General features: G+C 41.2%; 1 protein-coding gene across 8 annotated transcripts in view; it reads left to right on the top strand.

Annotated features, from left to right (window-relative positions):
- PTPRM (protein tyrosine phosphatase receptor type M) overlaps nt 1-16,214 on the top strand; it is a 668,229-nt gene that overhangs the window by 270,859 nt on the left and 381,156 nt on the right. For all 8 annotated transcript variants that reach the window (XM_080683128.1, XM_080683126.1, XM_080683127.1 and 5 more), the window contains exon 4: nt 9,743-9,821. In XM_080683128.1, the coding sequence (XP_080539254.1) occupies nt 9,743-9,821 (79 nt within the window). The remainder of the gene's footprint in view (nt 1-9,742; nt 9,822-16,214) is intronic.

Genomic DNA, 16,214 nt, shown 5'->3' with positions numbered 1-16,214 from the left:
CTGGAAGCTTGTAACTTGGTCCCACCTGAGATGAGAATCACCCCTCTAACCAGTGTCTCCACACTAAAGACACTCCTTGCCCACTTGTCAATAGCTGCTCAGTTATTAGATCAGTTATCAGGGGGAGAGGTGAGAGAGAGAGGGCCAGCAAATTCAACTTTGATTACAATGTCCTACCTAATGAAAGAGTAATATGCAAATTGACCATCACTCCAACACACAAGATGGCTGCCCCCGTGTGGTCAAAGATGGCCGCCCCCATGTGGACACAAGATGGCTGCCACAAGATGGCCAGCAGGGGAGGGCAGTTGGGAAGGGACCAGGCCTGCAAGGGAGGGTAGTTGTGGGCAATCAGGCCAGCAGGGGAGGGCAGTTGGGAGGGACCAGGCCTGCAGGGGAGGGCAGTTGGGGGTGACCAAGCCTGCAGGGAGGGCAGTTGGGGGTGACCAAGCCTGCAGGGGAGGGCAGTTGGGGGTGACCAACCCTGCAGGGGAGGGCAGTTGAGGGTGACCAAGCTTGCAGGGGAGGACAGTAGTGGGGGAGGACCCAGGCCTGCAGGGAAGGGCAGTTGGGGGGGACCAGGCTTGCAGGGGAGGGCAGTTGGGGGGGACCAGGCCAGCAAGGGAGGGCAGTTGGGGGGGATCAAGGCCTGCAGGGGAGGGCAGTTGGGGGGGGGCACCCAGGCCGGCAGGAGAGGACAGTTGGGGGTGACCAGGCCTGCAGGGGAGGGCAGTTGGGGTGGACCCAGGCCTGCAGGGGAGAGCAGTTGGGGGTAACCAGACCTGCAGGGGAGGGAGTTAGGAGGGACAAGGCCAGCAGGGGAGGGCAGTTTGGGGTGACCAGGCTGGCAGGGAAGGGCAGTTAGGGTCAACCAGGCTGGCACGGGAGGGCAGTTAGGGGTTACCGGGCCAGCAGGGGAGGGCTGTTGGAGGTGACCAGGCCTGCAGAGGGGACAGTTAGGGGTGACCAGCCTGGCTGGGGGGGGGGCAGTTAGGGGTGACGAGACCGGCAGGGGAGGGCAGTTAGGGGTGACCAGACCAGCAAGGGAGGGCAGTTAGGGGCAATCAGGCCGGCAGGGGAGCAGTTAAGTGTCATTCAGTCTGGCAAGGGAGTGGTTAGGGGGTGATCAGGCTGGCAGACAGAGAGCAGTGAGGGGCAATAAGGCAGGCAGGCAGGTGAGCAGTTGGGAGTCAGCAGTCCTGGATTGTGAGAGGGATCCCAGATTGGAGAGGGTGCAGGCTGGGCTGAGGGACAACCCCCCCACACACACCCCCCGTGCACAAATAGGATTCAGTATTATCTGTAATTTCAGGCTTGGAATATATAAGGGAGGAAATTCTGAAATCACAAGTTAGTTTAGATTAGAAAGCAAAGACATTTTTTTCTAAAAATGTGTGTGTTTTAGTAAAAACAAACAAAAATATTTTGCTGAAATCTTGCTAATACCAGAGAATATTGTGTAAATGAGATCTAAGGGTTAGGTTTTAATAGTAAAGAGTTATAAAATTTCAGTAGTTCAGGTGTTTATAGAAGATTTGACTGTTAAGTGAGTTGTGTGGTTTTTTTTTTTTACTTACTTTAAATGTATTTTATATAGTGTTTTGAGGTTTATAAAACAATTTGTGTCTATGGTTTTATTTTGGTATATTGCAATTATGCTTTTTTAAAAAATTGATAATGCCACTACATACTTAAGTGGGCATTTAAAACCCCACCCGTGTAATACAGTTGAAACAAGTCAGGCAAGCAGGGTTTTTTCTCCCTGCCATTGCTGGAACACAGGTTCCCACAGGAAGTGCAATAGTTTGGTTGTGACAAACTATTGCCCTTGATAAGTACTTTCTTATTATCCAGAGTAATGGCACTTTGTTGGTGAGCCAAGCAGGAATGTTTTCTCTTAAAGCAGGAGGCTGAGTAGTAAATATTTCAGTTTTTGTGGGCCAGGTGGTCTCTGTGGCAACTACTCAACTCTGCTGTTATGTGAGAGTCATCCTAGACAACAGGGAAGTGAATGAGCATGGCTGTGTTTCAATAAAATCTTATTTATGAGCATTGAAATTTGAATTTCATAAAATTCTCATATAACAAAGTACCATTCTTTTTTAATACTCTTTCACCAATTGAAAATGATAAAAACCATCTTTAGTTTGTGGGCAGTATAAAAACAGAAGTTGGGCCAAATCTGTAATTGGCTGCAGTTTGCTGACCCTTGTCTTAATATGTATGTTGTTAAAACAATGTTCCTTGCATCTATATTTCTAGGTCGAGTAGATGATTGCATTTCTTACTAAAATCTGGAAGTAAAAAATTTATGCATTAAAGGATGAGTATATATATATAGAGAGAGTATATATATATTAGAGTCCTGGTGCATGAAAATTTGTGCACGCGGTCGGGGGGGAGGGGTTGTCCCTCAGCCCAGCCTGCACCCTCTCGCAGTCCGGGGACCCTCAGGGGATGTCTGACTGACAGCTTAGGCAGGGAGCGGTCCTAAGTAGCAGTCTGGCCTCCCTCTGTGGGAGGCAACCAACAGGCTGTCAGGTGACTGTGCTGGCAGTGAGCAGCCAGCCTCACCCCCCATCGCCCCGCCAGTGGCCTCCCTCTGCAGAAGGTGATGGGGTAGGCCAATCAGGGGCCACCACTGGCCAGCAAGCCACCAGCTCCGCCCTCCCTATTGCCCTTCCCACCGCTGGTCACCGCCCCCCCCCCCCCCCCATTGCCTTCCCCTCCCTCTGCTGCTGGCACATGTCTTGGCTGGCCTGGTGTTGCCTGCTCACCAGCTCCGCCTCTGCCCACCGGTCGTTTCTCTGTTGGTCGATTTGCATATTATGCTTTTATTATATAGGATATATATACTGTATATGTGTGTGTGTGTTTGTGTATATGTATGTGCATACGTATTCTACATATATAGACCCTCTTATACCTACTGGATCAGGCACTTTGGTAACAAAAAGAGTCCAGAGTTGGAAGTAAAATAGAACTAGAATTATACCCTGACTCTGCAATGTGCTAATCGTGTGACCTCAGAAAAATTACTTAACCTTTTTAAATCAGCCTACTCATCTCTAAAAGGCAGTTAATATTGCCTACCTCATATGGTTGACTAGGGAAAATGAGATAATATATACAAAAGATATTTGGGACATGGATCTGTAAAATACAGAAATATTTTTTGAATTGAATTTTTTTTAACAGAAAATACTTCGTGTGGCAACCTAAGGAGACCAAGCCTCACTTCTAAAACAGATTTTCAGTGCATTCTGTTCTGTTTGATAAGCACGGCCACATCCCAAACCAAATCTGTTAAACCTTTCTTTTCTGTTTTCCAGTGGTGCTGTCAGTGTTCTAGTGTTATTGTTTCCTCTGACCTCAATCATTTTGGCCCTAGATGCTGGCATTTTCAGACATTCCAGGGACTCCCACTGGGTTCTGTATATACTTGTTATACTTCACTAGGGCAATACCTGCACTTTCAATGAGTAGTCTCTTATTGACAAAAGACAAAAATATTTTTGCTTTTGAAGCTTTCTTGGTAAGTGCACTGTCTAGAGAAAAGTACAAAATAGAAAACTTGCCATATAACAAGAGTTTGTGACATTGAAACCTATATATAAGATGCTAAAATCTGTTGTTGGGAAACCTATTTCAGATAGGCCTCATCTTTTGAGTTGCATTTTCACCCTCTTGTTCATTAGAAACTACAAAGTTAATCTTCTAAGGGCCAGGTGTTAAAATCAAGTTAGAAGTCAATTCAAGAGTGTTCTACAGCACCTAAATTCAGATCGCTTCATTTACTCATAGTTGTTTCAAAGTAGCAACCTTTTCAGTACAAATGATACTTAATTTTCTGTGGTATGTATTGAAACATTTATTTATGTTTTTTTTTAAGATTTTTTAATTGAATTTTTTATTTACTTTTTTTTTTTTTTTTTTTTTTTTTTTTTTTTAAGAGAGAGAGAAAGGAAGGGAGAGGGAAAGAAACATCAACTTGAGAACTAAACAGCTAAACAGGGATCAGCTGCCTCCTTCATGTCCCCTACTGGGGATTGAGGGTGCAACCTGGACATGTGCCCAGGAATTGAACCAGCAACCTTTAGGTGCAGGGGGTGATGCCCAACCAATTGAGCCACGCCAACCAGGGCTGTGTTGAAACATTTAAATACTAAACTATAAACTTGATGAAACAGCTAATAAAACTTGTACTAATAAGCCCTTAATTGAAATTAGGAGGAAAGAGCTGGGAAATGGTGGTTTGAAAATTTTGCTTTGAAAGAAACATTGGTCATTGCTTCAAATTTATAACCTTCTTATGTAAAACACCTAAATGTGTCATATAAAATTCCATTTTACATATTACATATAAGTATATATCCACGTTTATATGTGTAGACACACACACAAAAACATGTCTATAAAGATTGTTTTCCTATTTTTGTCACTACAATTAGCTGAAAGTTAGTGCTCGAAACTGTCAAGTTCCAGAAATTTACTTTACAAAGTTTTTAATGAACTAAAAGCACAGTCCATTATTCTCTTAGCGTATTAATCATCAGAAGCTATCTTTCTTTGCTTGTTGGTATTTCAGTTGGAGGACTAAGGGGAGCAGAAACAGTTTCAGGAATAAGCATGTGTTTAATTCGTTCAAGGAGGCCTCATTGGGAGTCATTTTGCTGGGAAAGCTGGAGAGCTTGTAGCAAGGTCTCTCTTTCTAGTCTAGTAAGGACACTTGGAAAGGCCTTGCTGGGGCATCTGTGAGTTTATACTGACAGGCTGGGAAATTGGGCTGAAGTTCCTGTGGGCTGTATCATAGACTTCCTGGTGGTGTGGTAAGGAGGATGCAGTCCTGTGGTGGAGAGGGGTCACAGCCATGGGAGCGCCTTATTGTTCCCATCTGTCATTTGGCTATCGCTATATTCTGTTCTTTCATTCTTTTTTCACCAACTAAAGCTTAAATTGCATAAAATTATTTCATTTTTATGGATCCCCTAGACTCTCGATTCCAATAATTACAGGCTGTTGTTGTTCCTTGTGATTAAGCCCCTGTCCCAGTGGCCGGCAAACTCGTTAGTCAACAGAGTGGCAAACCGCGGCTCACGAGCCGCATGTGGCTCGTGAGCCGCGGTTTGCCGACCACTGCCCTAGAGCTGTGGTTGGCAAACTGCCGCTCGCGAGCCACATGCGGCTCTTTGGCCCCTTGAGTGTGGCTCTTCCACAAACTACCACGGCCTGGGCGAGTCTATTTTGAAGAAGTGGTGTTAGAAGAAGTTTAAGTTTAAAAAATTTGGCTCTCAAAAGAAATTTTAATTGTTGTACTGTTGATATTTGGCTCTGTTGACTAATGAGTTTGCCGACCACTGCCCTAGAGCATATTAAATATTCTGTAAATATTTGGGAATATTTGGATAATAAGACAGTCTTTGAGCTTTTAGTGGCGGATGAAAAACAGATTCAGAGGTTTTAAAGTGTCTTTTCTAGGTCTGTAATTTCTTCCTTTCTCTCTTTTTTGGTAAGGTCATGGCCCCATTCTGATTTAAATAAAATATTTTGCATTATATGCACACATGTCAACTTCAAAAATAAATCCACATGATCATGTTTTATATAGACACTATAAAAATTGTTCTGCTTTTATGAGAAACTTCAGCCCTTGTAGTTGATAAAGTAAAAATATAAGTTTCTATAAGGAGAATTTTGATAAGGAAAGGGGTTTTCATTTGTTCTCTTTATAGTCTATGTGCTTATCTGAGTGCCTGGAATGGAGATGACACTTGGGGTAGTGAATGAATGAATGAATGAATGAGAGGGAGGGAGGGAAGAATGAAGGGAGGACAGATGAGAGGAAGGAATAATGGATAAAGATTTTTGGGTTCAACTTTCAAAATACCATTTCATGACCAGAGCGATGCTGTTCTCAGGTCATGGTCAGGGACATCAGTCAGTGAAGTGGCCATTCTGACCAGAACAGCTAGCTGGTCCCTGCCCTGCCCACTGTTGCTGTCCCCGGCTAGGTAGGATATGACTGTTTCCAAGGGGCTCTGTCTTGAGGACCTTGGGAAGTCTTTTTCCTCTACTTGCTTTCAATGTTCATCAACTATGTGTCCCCACAATTGTCTTCTTATAGACTAAAAGTAGATTAATTTGCAGGAATATCCCTGCATCTCTTTCTTCCTGCATATTGTCAGTGAAAAAATAATTAAATTTATGAACAGGACAAAGTTTTATTTCACTTCTGTCCTACCATTGGGTCTCTTCTCTTCCCGTGTGGTTTGTATTTCAGTGCGGTGGCACTTGGCAGTGTCACCTAGTCTAGCCGGTGTATCTGGGATGACTTCTTATCTAGGAGGCCACCTGAGCTTTTCCATTTGAGGCTTTGCTGATTGCTTTCTCCATTTTTGTATCTGTTCACAAACAAATAGTGCTGGGATTGAAGGGTTTGTTCAGGCAATGTGTACTAGCGAAACCATCTTGGTATTTGGAATCAGAAAGATTGGGTTTTAAAGTTGTATCTACAATACACTCATGACATATTCTTGATGTATTTATTCCTTGAAGGATTTTTGATGAACTAATACATAAAATAATAGTGTGATATGTGCCCAGTATATGTAACATATTATGTAAATGGTAACTTATCTATATACTAGTGACCTGGTGCATGAAATTCGTGCACATTAAAATGGGATTAATTAGAGGAAATAATTTAATATTGCTATTTGCCCTTTCTATATAACAGAAGTGTCAGAAATGAAAGAAAATTAGTAAACTGTATATGAAAACCTTCCTCCTGTCAGTCTGGGGCTCACCACGGGACCCAGAGTCAAGTCCCCACCCACCCACATGCACCTCAAAATTGCATGAGACCCAGACCCGGCTGGCCCCATATTGGGCTAGATCCAGACCCAGCCAGTCCCACCCTTGTCAAGCCCTGCCAGGCAGGGGGCATAGCCTCAGGTCCCCTGGCCTGGCGCCAGGACGGGGGGCATGGCCTGAGGTCTCCCAGCCCAGGCTGGGGTGGAGGGCGTGCCTTGAGGTCCTCCATTAAGCCCTGCCAGGTGGAGGACACGGCCTGAGATCCCCTGTCAAGTTCCGCTGGGTGGGGGACATGGCCTGAAGTCCTCTGTCAAGCCCCACCTGGTGGGGGGTGCGGCCTGAGGTCTTCCAGCCTGGCATTGGGGTGGAGGGAGCAGCCTGAGGTCCCCTAGCCCAGCACTAGGACAGGAAGGGCAGCCTGAGGTCCCCTGTCAAGCCCCATGGGGGCAGGGGAGGGCGTAGCCTCAGGTCCCTGCTGATTGCTTGTTAAGGCTCCTTATGGGAACTTGGCCTCAGCTGTGGGTGCAGCCATCTTTGTGACAGAGTGATGGTCAATTAGCATATTCCCTCTTTGTTAGATAGGATTTTTAATTTAACTTTTATTGAGATAGTTGTGGAGTCAGATGCAATAGTAAGAAATAATGCAGGTTCCTGTGTACACTTTACCCTGTTTCCTCTGATGGTAACATTTTGCTAACTTAATGTGTATATTATCACAACCAGAATATTGACATTGTTAAAATCTACAGAGCTTTTTCAAGTTTCTTATTTTACCCTTACTTATGCATGCATATGTGTGTGTGTATTTAGTTCTATACAATTGTTTTCAAGTAGTAAAATACAAATAATGTAAATTTTATCATCTTAATAATTTTTAAGTTGTATTAAATGCATGCATACATAATGCTGTGCAACCTTCACCACCATCCATTTCCAAAATGCTTTTCAGTTTTTAAGACTGAAACTCTACACCAAATAAAGCAATAACTTCCTATTTCCCCTTCCCCTTAGTTCCTGGCAACCACCATTCTACTTTTTGTCTTTATGAATTGGACTACTCTAGGTGTCTCATTTACATGGGATCATATAGTAATTGCCCTTCTGTGACTTATTTCACTTAGCATACTGTCCTCCAGGTTCAGCCATGTTGTAGCATATCAGAATTTCCTTCCTTTTTAAGACTAATATTCCATTGTAAGTATGCACCATATTTTGCTTATCCATTCATTCTTCAGTGGACACTTGGATTGTTCCCATGATTTATCTATTGTGAATCATGCTGCTATAAACGATATACAAATTTTATTACTGAGTAGATTTGTATAGCCACCACCCTAGTGAAGATCTTAACAATTCTACCATCATGAAGACTGTTCATTTTGTTCTTTGTAACCATACCCATCTCCCTCCTGTGCCTTCTCCCTTCATTATTAACCCTGGCAATCACTAATCTGTCCTTTGTTTCTAAAATTTAGACATTACACAATGTTACATAAATGGGATCATATACTTTGTAATCTTTTGTGATTGTTTTTTTCACTCAGCATAATTCTCTAGAGATTCATCCAAGTTGTTGGGTATATTAATAATTAGTTCCTTTTATTGCTGAGTAGTAATCCATCTATGGATGTACCAGTCTGTTTAATCATTTATCATTTGAATGACATCTGGGCTGTATCCAGTTTGGGGCTGTTATGAATAAAACTTCTGTAAACATCTGTGTGCAGGTTTTATATAAGTGAAAAATGTCATTTCTCCAAGAAGTGTTTTAAGACATCATCGTCAGCCCCGACTGGCAGTTGGTTGGAGGGTCGTCCGTGCACTGGAAGGTCACGGGTTTGATCCCTGGTCAGGCCCCATGTGTTCCCAGTGATACAGATTCCTGCCATGTGTAAATGGAGGTTAAAACAATGTCATGTGGACCTTTTCAATAATAGCCTGACAATAGACATTTTAGACAATTGTGGTGAGATATTTGATAACCTTCTTACTGGTCATTTTTTCTCGTTTAGCCTCTATTTCTCTGACGTGGCTCCACCATGTAAAAAATGCCATCCATTCTGAGATGCTCAGAGCGTGTTGCCCTTCTTCTCTTGCCTGCTTCTCCCATGATCAAGCAGTGGCTAATGCCCACTGGATTTCACCGCTGTGGCGATCTTTATACATTTTCCTCCGCCATCTGAATTTCAGCAGCACAGCCTTCTCTCTATGTTCTTAATATGGTGGCTTTTCTGCACGCTCTTCCCTGTGAGCAGAGCCTCTGTAATCTGGTCACAGCAGACCCTTAAGGCTGTAGGTCCCAGTTCTCCTCTTCGTGGCCATGGCCACATTCGCCTCAGCTTTTGCACATGCCCTGGAAGGAGCCTGACCCTGTTCACACTGTGAGCTCGTTCACATTCAGCTGTCAGCTCAAACGCCAGCTCCTCATGAGAGGCTCTTCTAGCATCGGTACTTTTCTTTCGTAGCACTTAGGGTAGCTTTAAAATTTTACTTGTTTAAAACCTAGAGCCCCACAGGGTTCAGTCTGGTCGTAGAGCCCACTCGAAGGAGTTAACCAGAAAGTACGGTGTCTTAAAGCAGTTTGAATCCGAACCTTGCCTCCTGTAGGGACTTTAAGCCTTTGTCTTCCACATACTGGCTCTTAACATGGCATTCCCTCCTTACCAGGTGAGTTCTTGAGGTGGTGCTGTCTGACTGCCCATTCCCATAAACCTCCCTGAAAACTGGGTGTGAGTCTTATTTATCTTTCTAATCTTGGAACCTGGAACATTGGCTAAAGATGTTAGGTGCTCCATTAATGTTTGTCAGAAACATGAATGAATGAATGAATGAATGAATGAGAGTGAAACTACCTACCTCTTTATAGGAGACATTTGGTAAAAGTCTGACAAATTGAGTGAATAATGTAATTTTTTTTCTTAATTTCCAGGTGATTTTTGAAGTAATAACTTCTGGACATCAAGGCTACCTCGCTATTGATGAAGTGAAGGTGTTAGGACATCCATGTAGTAAGTTGTCTCAACTTTTAAACATCCGGGTACATTGTTAGGGGGTGTTTACATTACAGATTAAGAGAAGGCACTGAAACCTGGGGCGCAGTAGTCCTGCTGAGGGACTTCCCTGACAAGTCACCTGCTGCTGCTTTGCCAGCCCAGAAGTCCAAAAACATGTATCCCGTGTATAATGTCATCGAATGTATCTGAGTGTCTTCAAAATGAAAATCAGGGATGTCGGTGTGCTCACACATCTTTGCAATGATGTTTGGATTTCAATTTTGAAAGAGTACTACAAGTTAAACATTGAGAATCTGTGCATTTTGTTCCTAAATCTAGTATGTTTTTGGCATAATTCCAAACAATACAGCCCCAAACAGGCCTGGGATCTGGTGAATATAAGAAATCTACCTAAGCCACCTGGGGGCCCTAGAAATGGCCTGTCCTTCATCTTTTATAAATTAGTTCTTTTAAAAAGTCCAATGAAAATAACACACTTTTGTTTTTATCACCCAGTATGAATGAACAACTCTTGATTGTCATGTTGGCACCTGAACCCTGTCCTTAATCAATAAAATATTGCAGGTTGCCAGTCATGTTTCTCCCTCACCTCCCCAGGGGCCCCCAGTAGTGAGCTTGCTGCTGGCCCTCTCCATCTGGAAGGCTTCTAGTCTGCAAGCAGCTGAAACAGATGCAGCTGATTTTAGCAGAAAAGCTTTGTATTGAAAGGGAACTGGGTGGCAAGCAGAACCACTGGGAACATGGGTGATACAGGCTAACATAATGGGCAGGAAAGGAAGGGAGGCTCTGCAGGCACAACCACTGTGACTGCTATGCCCATGAAGACAGGGGGGCTGCAGCCCCCTCCTCTGCCCCCTGACTTTTGGAGGGCGACCTTTGCCACATGCCTGAACATTCATCCCTGTCTCGGTGCCTTTGCACCCTCAGCCTTCGGCACAAAACCCAGAGTGTGATTGTCACGGTGGACCAGCTAAATCATGTTCTCATTCTCCCACGACCATAGGGTGACCTAGAAAAGGAAGCTGTGGCTTCTACAGCTTCTATCAGGGGATCCAGGCCTCAGCTTTTACCAGGAAACATACAGGGGGCATTTCTCAGTCCCAGGAAAGAGATTTGAGAGCTGGGTAACTAGAAAGCTGCAAATGTCTGTCTGTGTGTGTGCGTGTCTATGCATGCATGTACGCACGCTGTGTCTCTCATAATCATGATGTATTCATAAAAAGTAAGGAAGTACTGTTTGCCTATTTAAATTCTAATGAATGGTATCCAACTGCACCAATTAGTCTGTATTATCCCTCCCCCTTACCCCCCACCTTCCTTGACATTACATTTTTAGGTCAATCTATGATATTCTATCGTGAATATTTTACATTTTATTTTTTTATTCTCCTACCCACATTTAGTTTCCCCCCCAGTTTTTCTCCATGACAAATATTGCTGCAGTGAACATCCATGTGTGTGTGTCTCTGGGTGCCCTGTGAGAGAGCAGGGTTTGTTCTTGGAAGCAGAATTGCTGGGATGTAGGGTAGAAACAGTTTTAGTTTTTACTACATGCTGTCAAATTGCTATGAAAAGTGCCTGAACCAGTTTATATTCCCACTAGCAATGTATGGAAGTTTTATTTTCCTAATATCCTTGCCCAAAATTGATATTGTCAGACTTTAAATCTTTGGCCAGCTGAGGGATGGAAGCCTGCTTTATTCTTTTGGTCCCTGGGATTAAAGAGACATTGGCTATTCATACATTCTTGGAACTCTGCTGATGGTCCTACCCAAATTCACAAAAGAAAGGTTATATCTACAATGGTTTTAGAAATATAAACACTGCTTTATTGCATGGATTGAATAGATCACGAGCTCACTCCCTGTACTAGCTACAGAGAAGCCCTGTGTGGTTGTCACGTGATATGGACATCATGACAGAATTGTCCTGTTCCATCCAGAGGGGTTTTGCTCTCTCTGAGATCTTTATCTGGTTACAACGCTGAAGTTCAAGCATAGCAATCATCTTGTTCATTACTAAGGCAGACGTTACTCTTGTAGCACGTTGCATTTGCCCTTTCTTTTGCCAGCAAAACCAGTGAGTGTAAGAATAATTTCTTTCCTCTTTTTCCTGAAACGGTAGAAAAACGAACAATGCTGTACCTAATTGAAACAGCAGGGCCAATTGAGTTGCTCATAATTACCTGAGTTGGAACTTGGCCAAATCCTTGGAGTAATAGCTTGGAGAGCACACATGGAATGTTCTAATGTGCATAAATGTTGCAGCCTCTGATTCACCTCTGACCAGGAAGTAAAAATCAGAGGCAGTAATACTGAATGCCTACTATGTGCTGAGTGCTCTCTGTTTCTCAGAGCAAATCTTGCCACAGGGCAGATTTTATTGCTGCCCTGGGTGCAGATGCAGTGGCCAAGGCCAAGTTTGCACAGGTCTTTATTGTATTGTATCCTAGGTTCCTTCTACTAGTATATCTGGCCTCTGACCAACAAAACAGCCCCTCTCATTCCACAGGGTTTGAGTCTCTGCCTTCAGTCATATAAGAAGACTTAATGCTTGTCCTTCTATCAGAGCCTTCCTGAAATGTGTCTCCTGCAGTTTTGTTCATTCCTTCCAAGCCCAGCTGCCTATGGTCAGATAAAGGTGTTTATGGTCTCTCCTTTGGAGAATGCTGGTGCTAATACCTAATTGGCTTTGCAGACTGTTGTTAGGAGACACATTGAAAATAAGGTGAGCTATGGTGCAATAGCATTTTGAACTGTAAGCTTTAAGTTGTTTTGATGTTAGCTCTTACGTAATTTTTTCCAAATCTCTAAGTTTATGGGGAAAACATGCAAATAAATATTTTAAAGAAGGCAAAAGGTTAGTCATTAAATGGAAATCTTTACAGGTAATATTTTAAGGGATTTCCTATCAAGATTTATAAATAATTCTCCTTATTTCATATCCAAAACTATGTTTCTCAAAAGATGCAAAACTGCTGAACTTCGTTGACTTCACTCTAAAGGTCCCTGTTTGGATTCACATAGGTTTATGAGAAAATATTACAACATTTTTTAAAAAGTAGCTTTTCTAAGTATACAGTTGCTCATATACAGTATAATATTGATTTTGATGTAGTGACAGTCAGATGCAGGATTGGCTGGGAAATGTAGAAATGGCTGTGCAGACAGCAGCTCTCTGGCTTAAGACCACTTCTAAGGAACATAGATAATTTTTGTATTTGGGATGCCCACTAGAAATATATTTTGAATTTGGTTTAATAATTCTAAAATATGTATTGCAGAATTGTACACCTGAAAACTATATAATTTTAACCAATATCACCCCAGTAAATTCAATAAACTTTTTAAAAAATGTAATAATATAATAAAAAAGATTGAAAAAATCCTTTGTGTGCCATAAGTTATATAAAGTGAATACAAAATGCAAGGCTATTCTGTAATACTATATTGCAATATAAAATAAGTCAGTAGTTTATTTAAATATTTAATAAATGCTGAGTTCAAAATATGGTTCAAAAATATAATTTTTTTACTCATTGATATATTTGCATACCCAAACATTGCTTACCTATTTCCAAATTTAATTTTTGTTTTGAAGACATTAAACAGTGTGATTAAAATAAGACTAACAGTGAAAAATAAAAATTAGAATTGTTTTATGAATTATGTTCTGTTGAGTAAAGATAGATCCATATGCTTTGGTTGAGAGATGCATAGGACTCAGAACTGACATTTCATTTTAAACATGTAGGTACTTAACTTGGATTTTTTTTCCCAAAGGAATATCATTCTTCTTTAGGATACAGGTGACTTATAAAACGTATTTGTATATAGTGGCTAACTTATTTTTCTGTGATAAGAATGTTGAATCTATTTTTCCACTTGACAAATTATTCCATTAAGATCCATTTTAAGGAAAAAATAAAGATTTGTCCTGAAACATGTTAAGAGCAAAGCTTCTTCTATCACAAGAGTTACTTGACTTCTTTGGCTCCATAACCTTATTCATATAATGGAGTAATAACAATAAGGCTTTCCTCACAGGGTAAATGATGTACAAATTATATGAATTAATGTATAATGAAGAACTTAGAGCAGTGCTTAGTACATTCTAAGAGCTCAATAAATGTTAGCTGTTTATTATTATTAATTACTGTTTTATTGTTATTATTATACATTACATCTTGACAGGCCCTTTAGAATAAGTTAGCTGCAGATTGTAACCCTAAGTAACTCAACTGATTGAGTTTTTAAGTGGGATAATTTATCAGTGTCCATTTAAAAAAATTTTTTTTAAGTTTGTAAAATATATTGTTTTTTAGTTTTAGAGTAGGCAGTACCAGGCTGTTCTTTTGGTAGAAGTTGCTTTTCTTCCCTGTGATGTTATGCTAGACCCGTGGTTGGCAAACTGCGGCTCGCGAGCCACATGCGGCTCTTTGGCCCCTTGAGTGTGGCTCTTTCACAAAATACCATGGCCTGGGTGAGTCTATTTTGAAGAAGTAGCGTTAGAAGAAGTTTAAGTTTAAAAAATTTGGCTCTCAAAAGAAATTTCAATCGTTGTACTGTTGACTAATGAGTTTGCCAACCACTGTTCAAGACAAATAGAGAGAAACATTGGCTGTTTATTTTGGCTGTCGGGCATGCCTCCAGTTCATTTCAACCTATGCCATTACAGCAGAATGTAAATGAAAATAAAAGGGGTTAGCGCACAGTCCTCTTTTATCCCACTTCAGTTTGCACTTTGATCTCACAAATTACTGTTCTCTGATTTTGTTAGTATTTTGATGCAGGCTTTGAAGAATCAATAATATGAAACATTTAGAAAAAAATTGCATCTTGGTCAATGATAATTCCTGACTTTGGTAATGAAAGGCTGATTTGAGATAAATTAATACCCCCAAACATCTATTCTTTGAAAAATTGTTTTCTTAGCGCCAAGCAACAGAATATGGCAGAGATGAGAAAGTAGGAGAGGTGTACTAAAAAACTGATTGAAATTCATGGATGATCGTTTTTAGAACTCCTGCAGATTTTAGAAGAAAGCTGGCATAGCATTTGGAAAGGGTATCCAGGAGACAAATGGGCCTATAAATCTGGAGAGAGAGAATTTGTCTTTTTGAATACTGAGATATTGAAATTTTCTACTCTAACGGTGCTCTACCTGGTGTTACAATTAAGGTAGTTTGGCAAGGTTCAGAGCATACAGCTCAGCATGGGATCAAAACTTTTCTGGCTGTAGAGCTCTTTTCCTTGGGATCTTTTCCAGCATCCAGTGATAAATCAATTCTTTCAAATAGTAATGAATATTTTTTAGGCTAAGTACCAGGCATATTGTATGCCTTCCCCACATCATCTTGTTTAATCTTTATCCCAACTCTCTGATATAGTTACTTTTTCTAAATCCCTATTTTCCAAATTAAAAAAAAAAAATCCACTAAGGCATCAGTTTAGGAACTTTTGCTTCTATTCAGAGGTAGTAAGGGGCTGAAGTATTGATGCTTGAATATACAAGTGCTAAAATCCAAGTTAAAAAATTACCAGTCTGAAAACAGTTGTAGGATTTACTGCACTAGACAGGGAGGACCCAGGCATCCTAAAACTTTGGAAAGATTATATATAGGCCTTTAATGTTTATTGAAAAAACTTACAAATGCCATTAGGAGAAATTCTGACTTTCATGTTCTTGAAGGAAACTGACCTGGGAAATAGAATCCCACAGTCCCTTTGTCTTATTCATCCTGGCAGATGAGTTACTAGCTTCTATTCAGATCAGAAATCCTCTTTCATTTGAAAGGGATAATTTGATTATATAAGTGTTCACACTTAATATGTTTGCTTGTTTATTATACATCAAATTATTCTTTTTCCTGGCAATCTCTTCTCAACCATGCAGCCTTGTTTTTTTTCCAAACCAAAACAGTCCATCTGTTTTCAGAGAAAGGCACTCCCCAAAATACAATTTGAACAGAGAAATAAATTTCTCAGACCCTGAACCTCACTATGCAAGGAATATGCACTGGCACTTTCTGAGAAAGCCATATTGGAGAAAAAAAAATTTTGAAGGAAATGTGATAACTTTCATTCTGTGTGACATATCTTTATTAAGCATGGGGTGAACAAAGAAAGAGTATAATACCATCCTATCTTTGGCCTCCAAATTAAAAATGCAAGTTATATCCTAACTGACAACTCCCTGCAGACGGTAAGTATTAGGAGATGGTGTTGGTAAATGAGTTTTGCTGTGTCTTTCTCTTGTGGTGTAGGCAGCCATGGTTAGAAACAGGGCCCTTAGGAAGCAGTCTGTCCAGGGCACACTTCCTGTGCATGAACAGACCGAGAGCAGAGCCAGTGACCATCCTGATATTCAAATTATTTATTATTATTT

This window comes from Plecotus auritus, assembly GCF_963455305.1.
Source record: "Plecotus auritus genome assembly, chromosome: 8".
In the NCBI taxonomy this organism is placed as follows: Eukaryota; Metazoa; Chordata; class Mammalia; order Chiroptera; family Vespertilionidae; genus Plecotus; species Plecotus auritus.
This window is presented reverse-complemented; position numbering and strand designations above follow the sequence as displayed.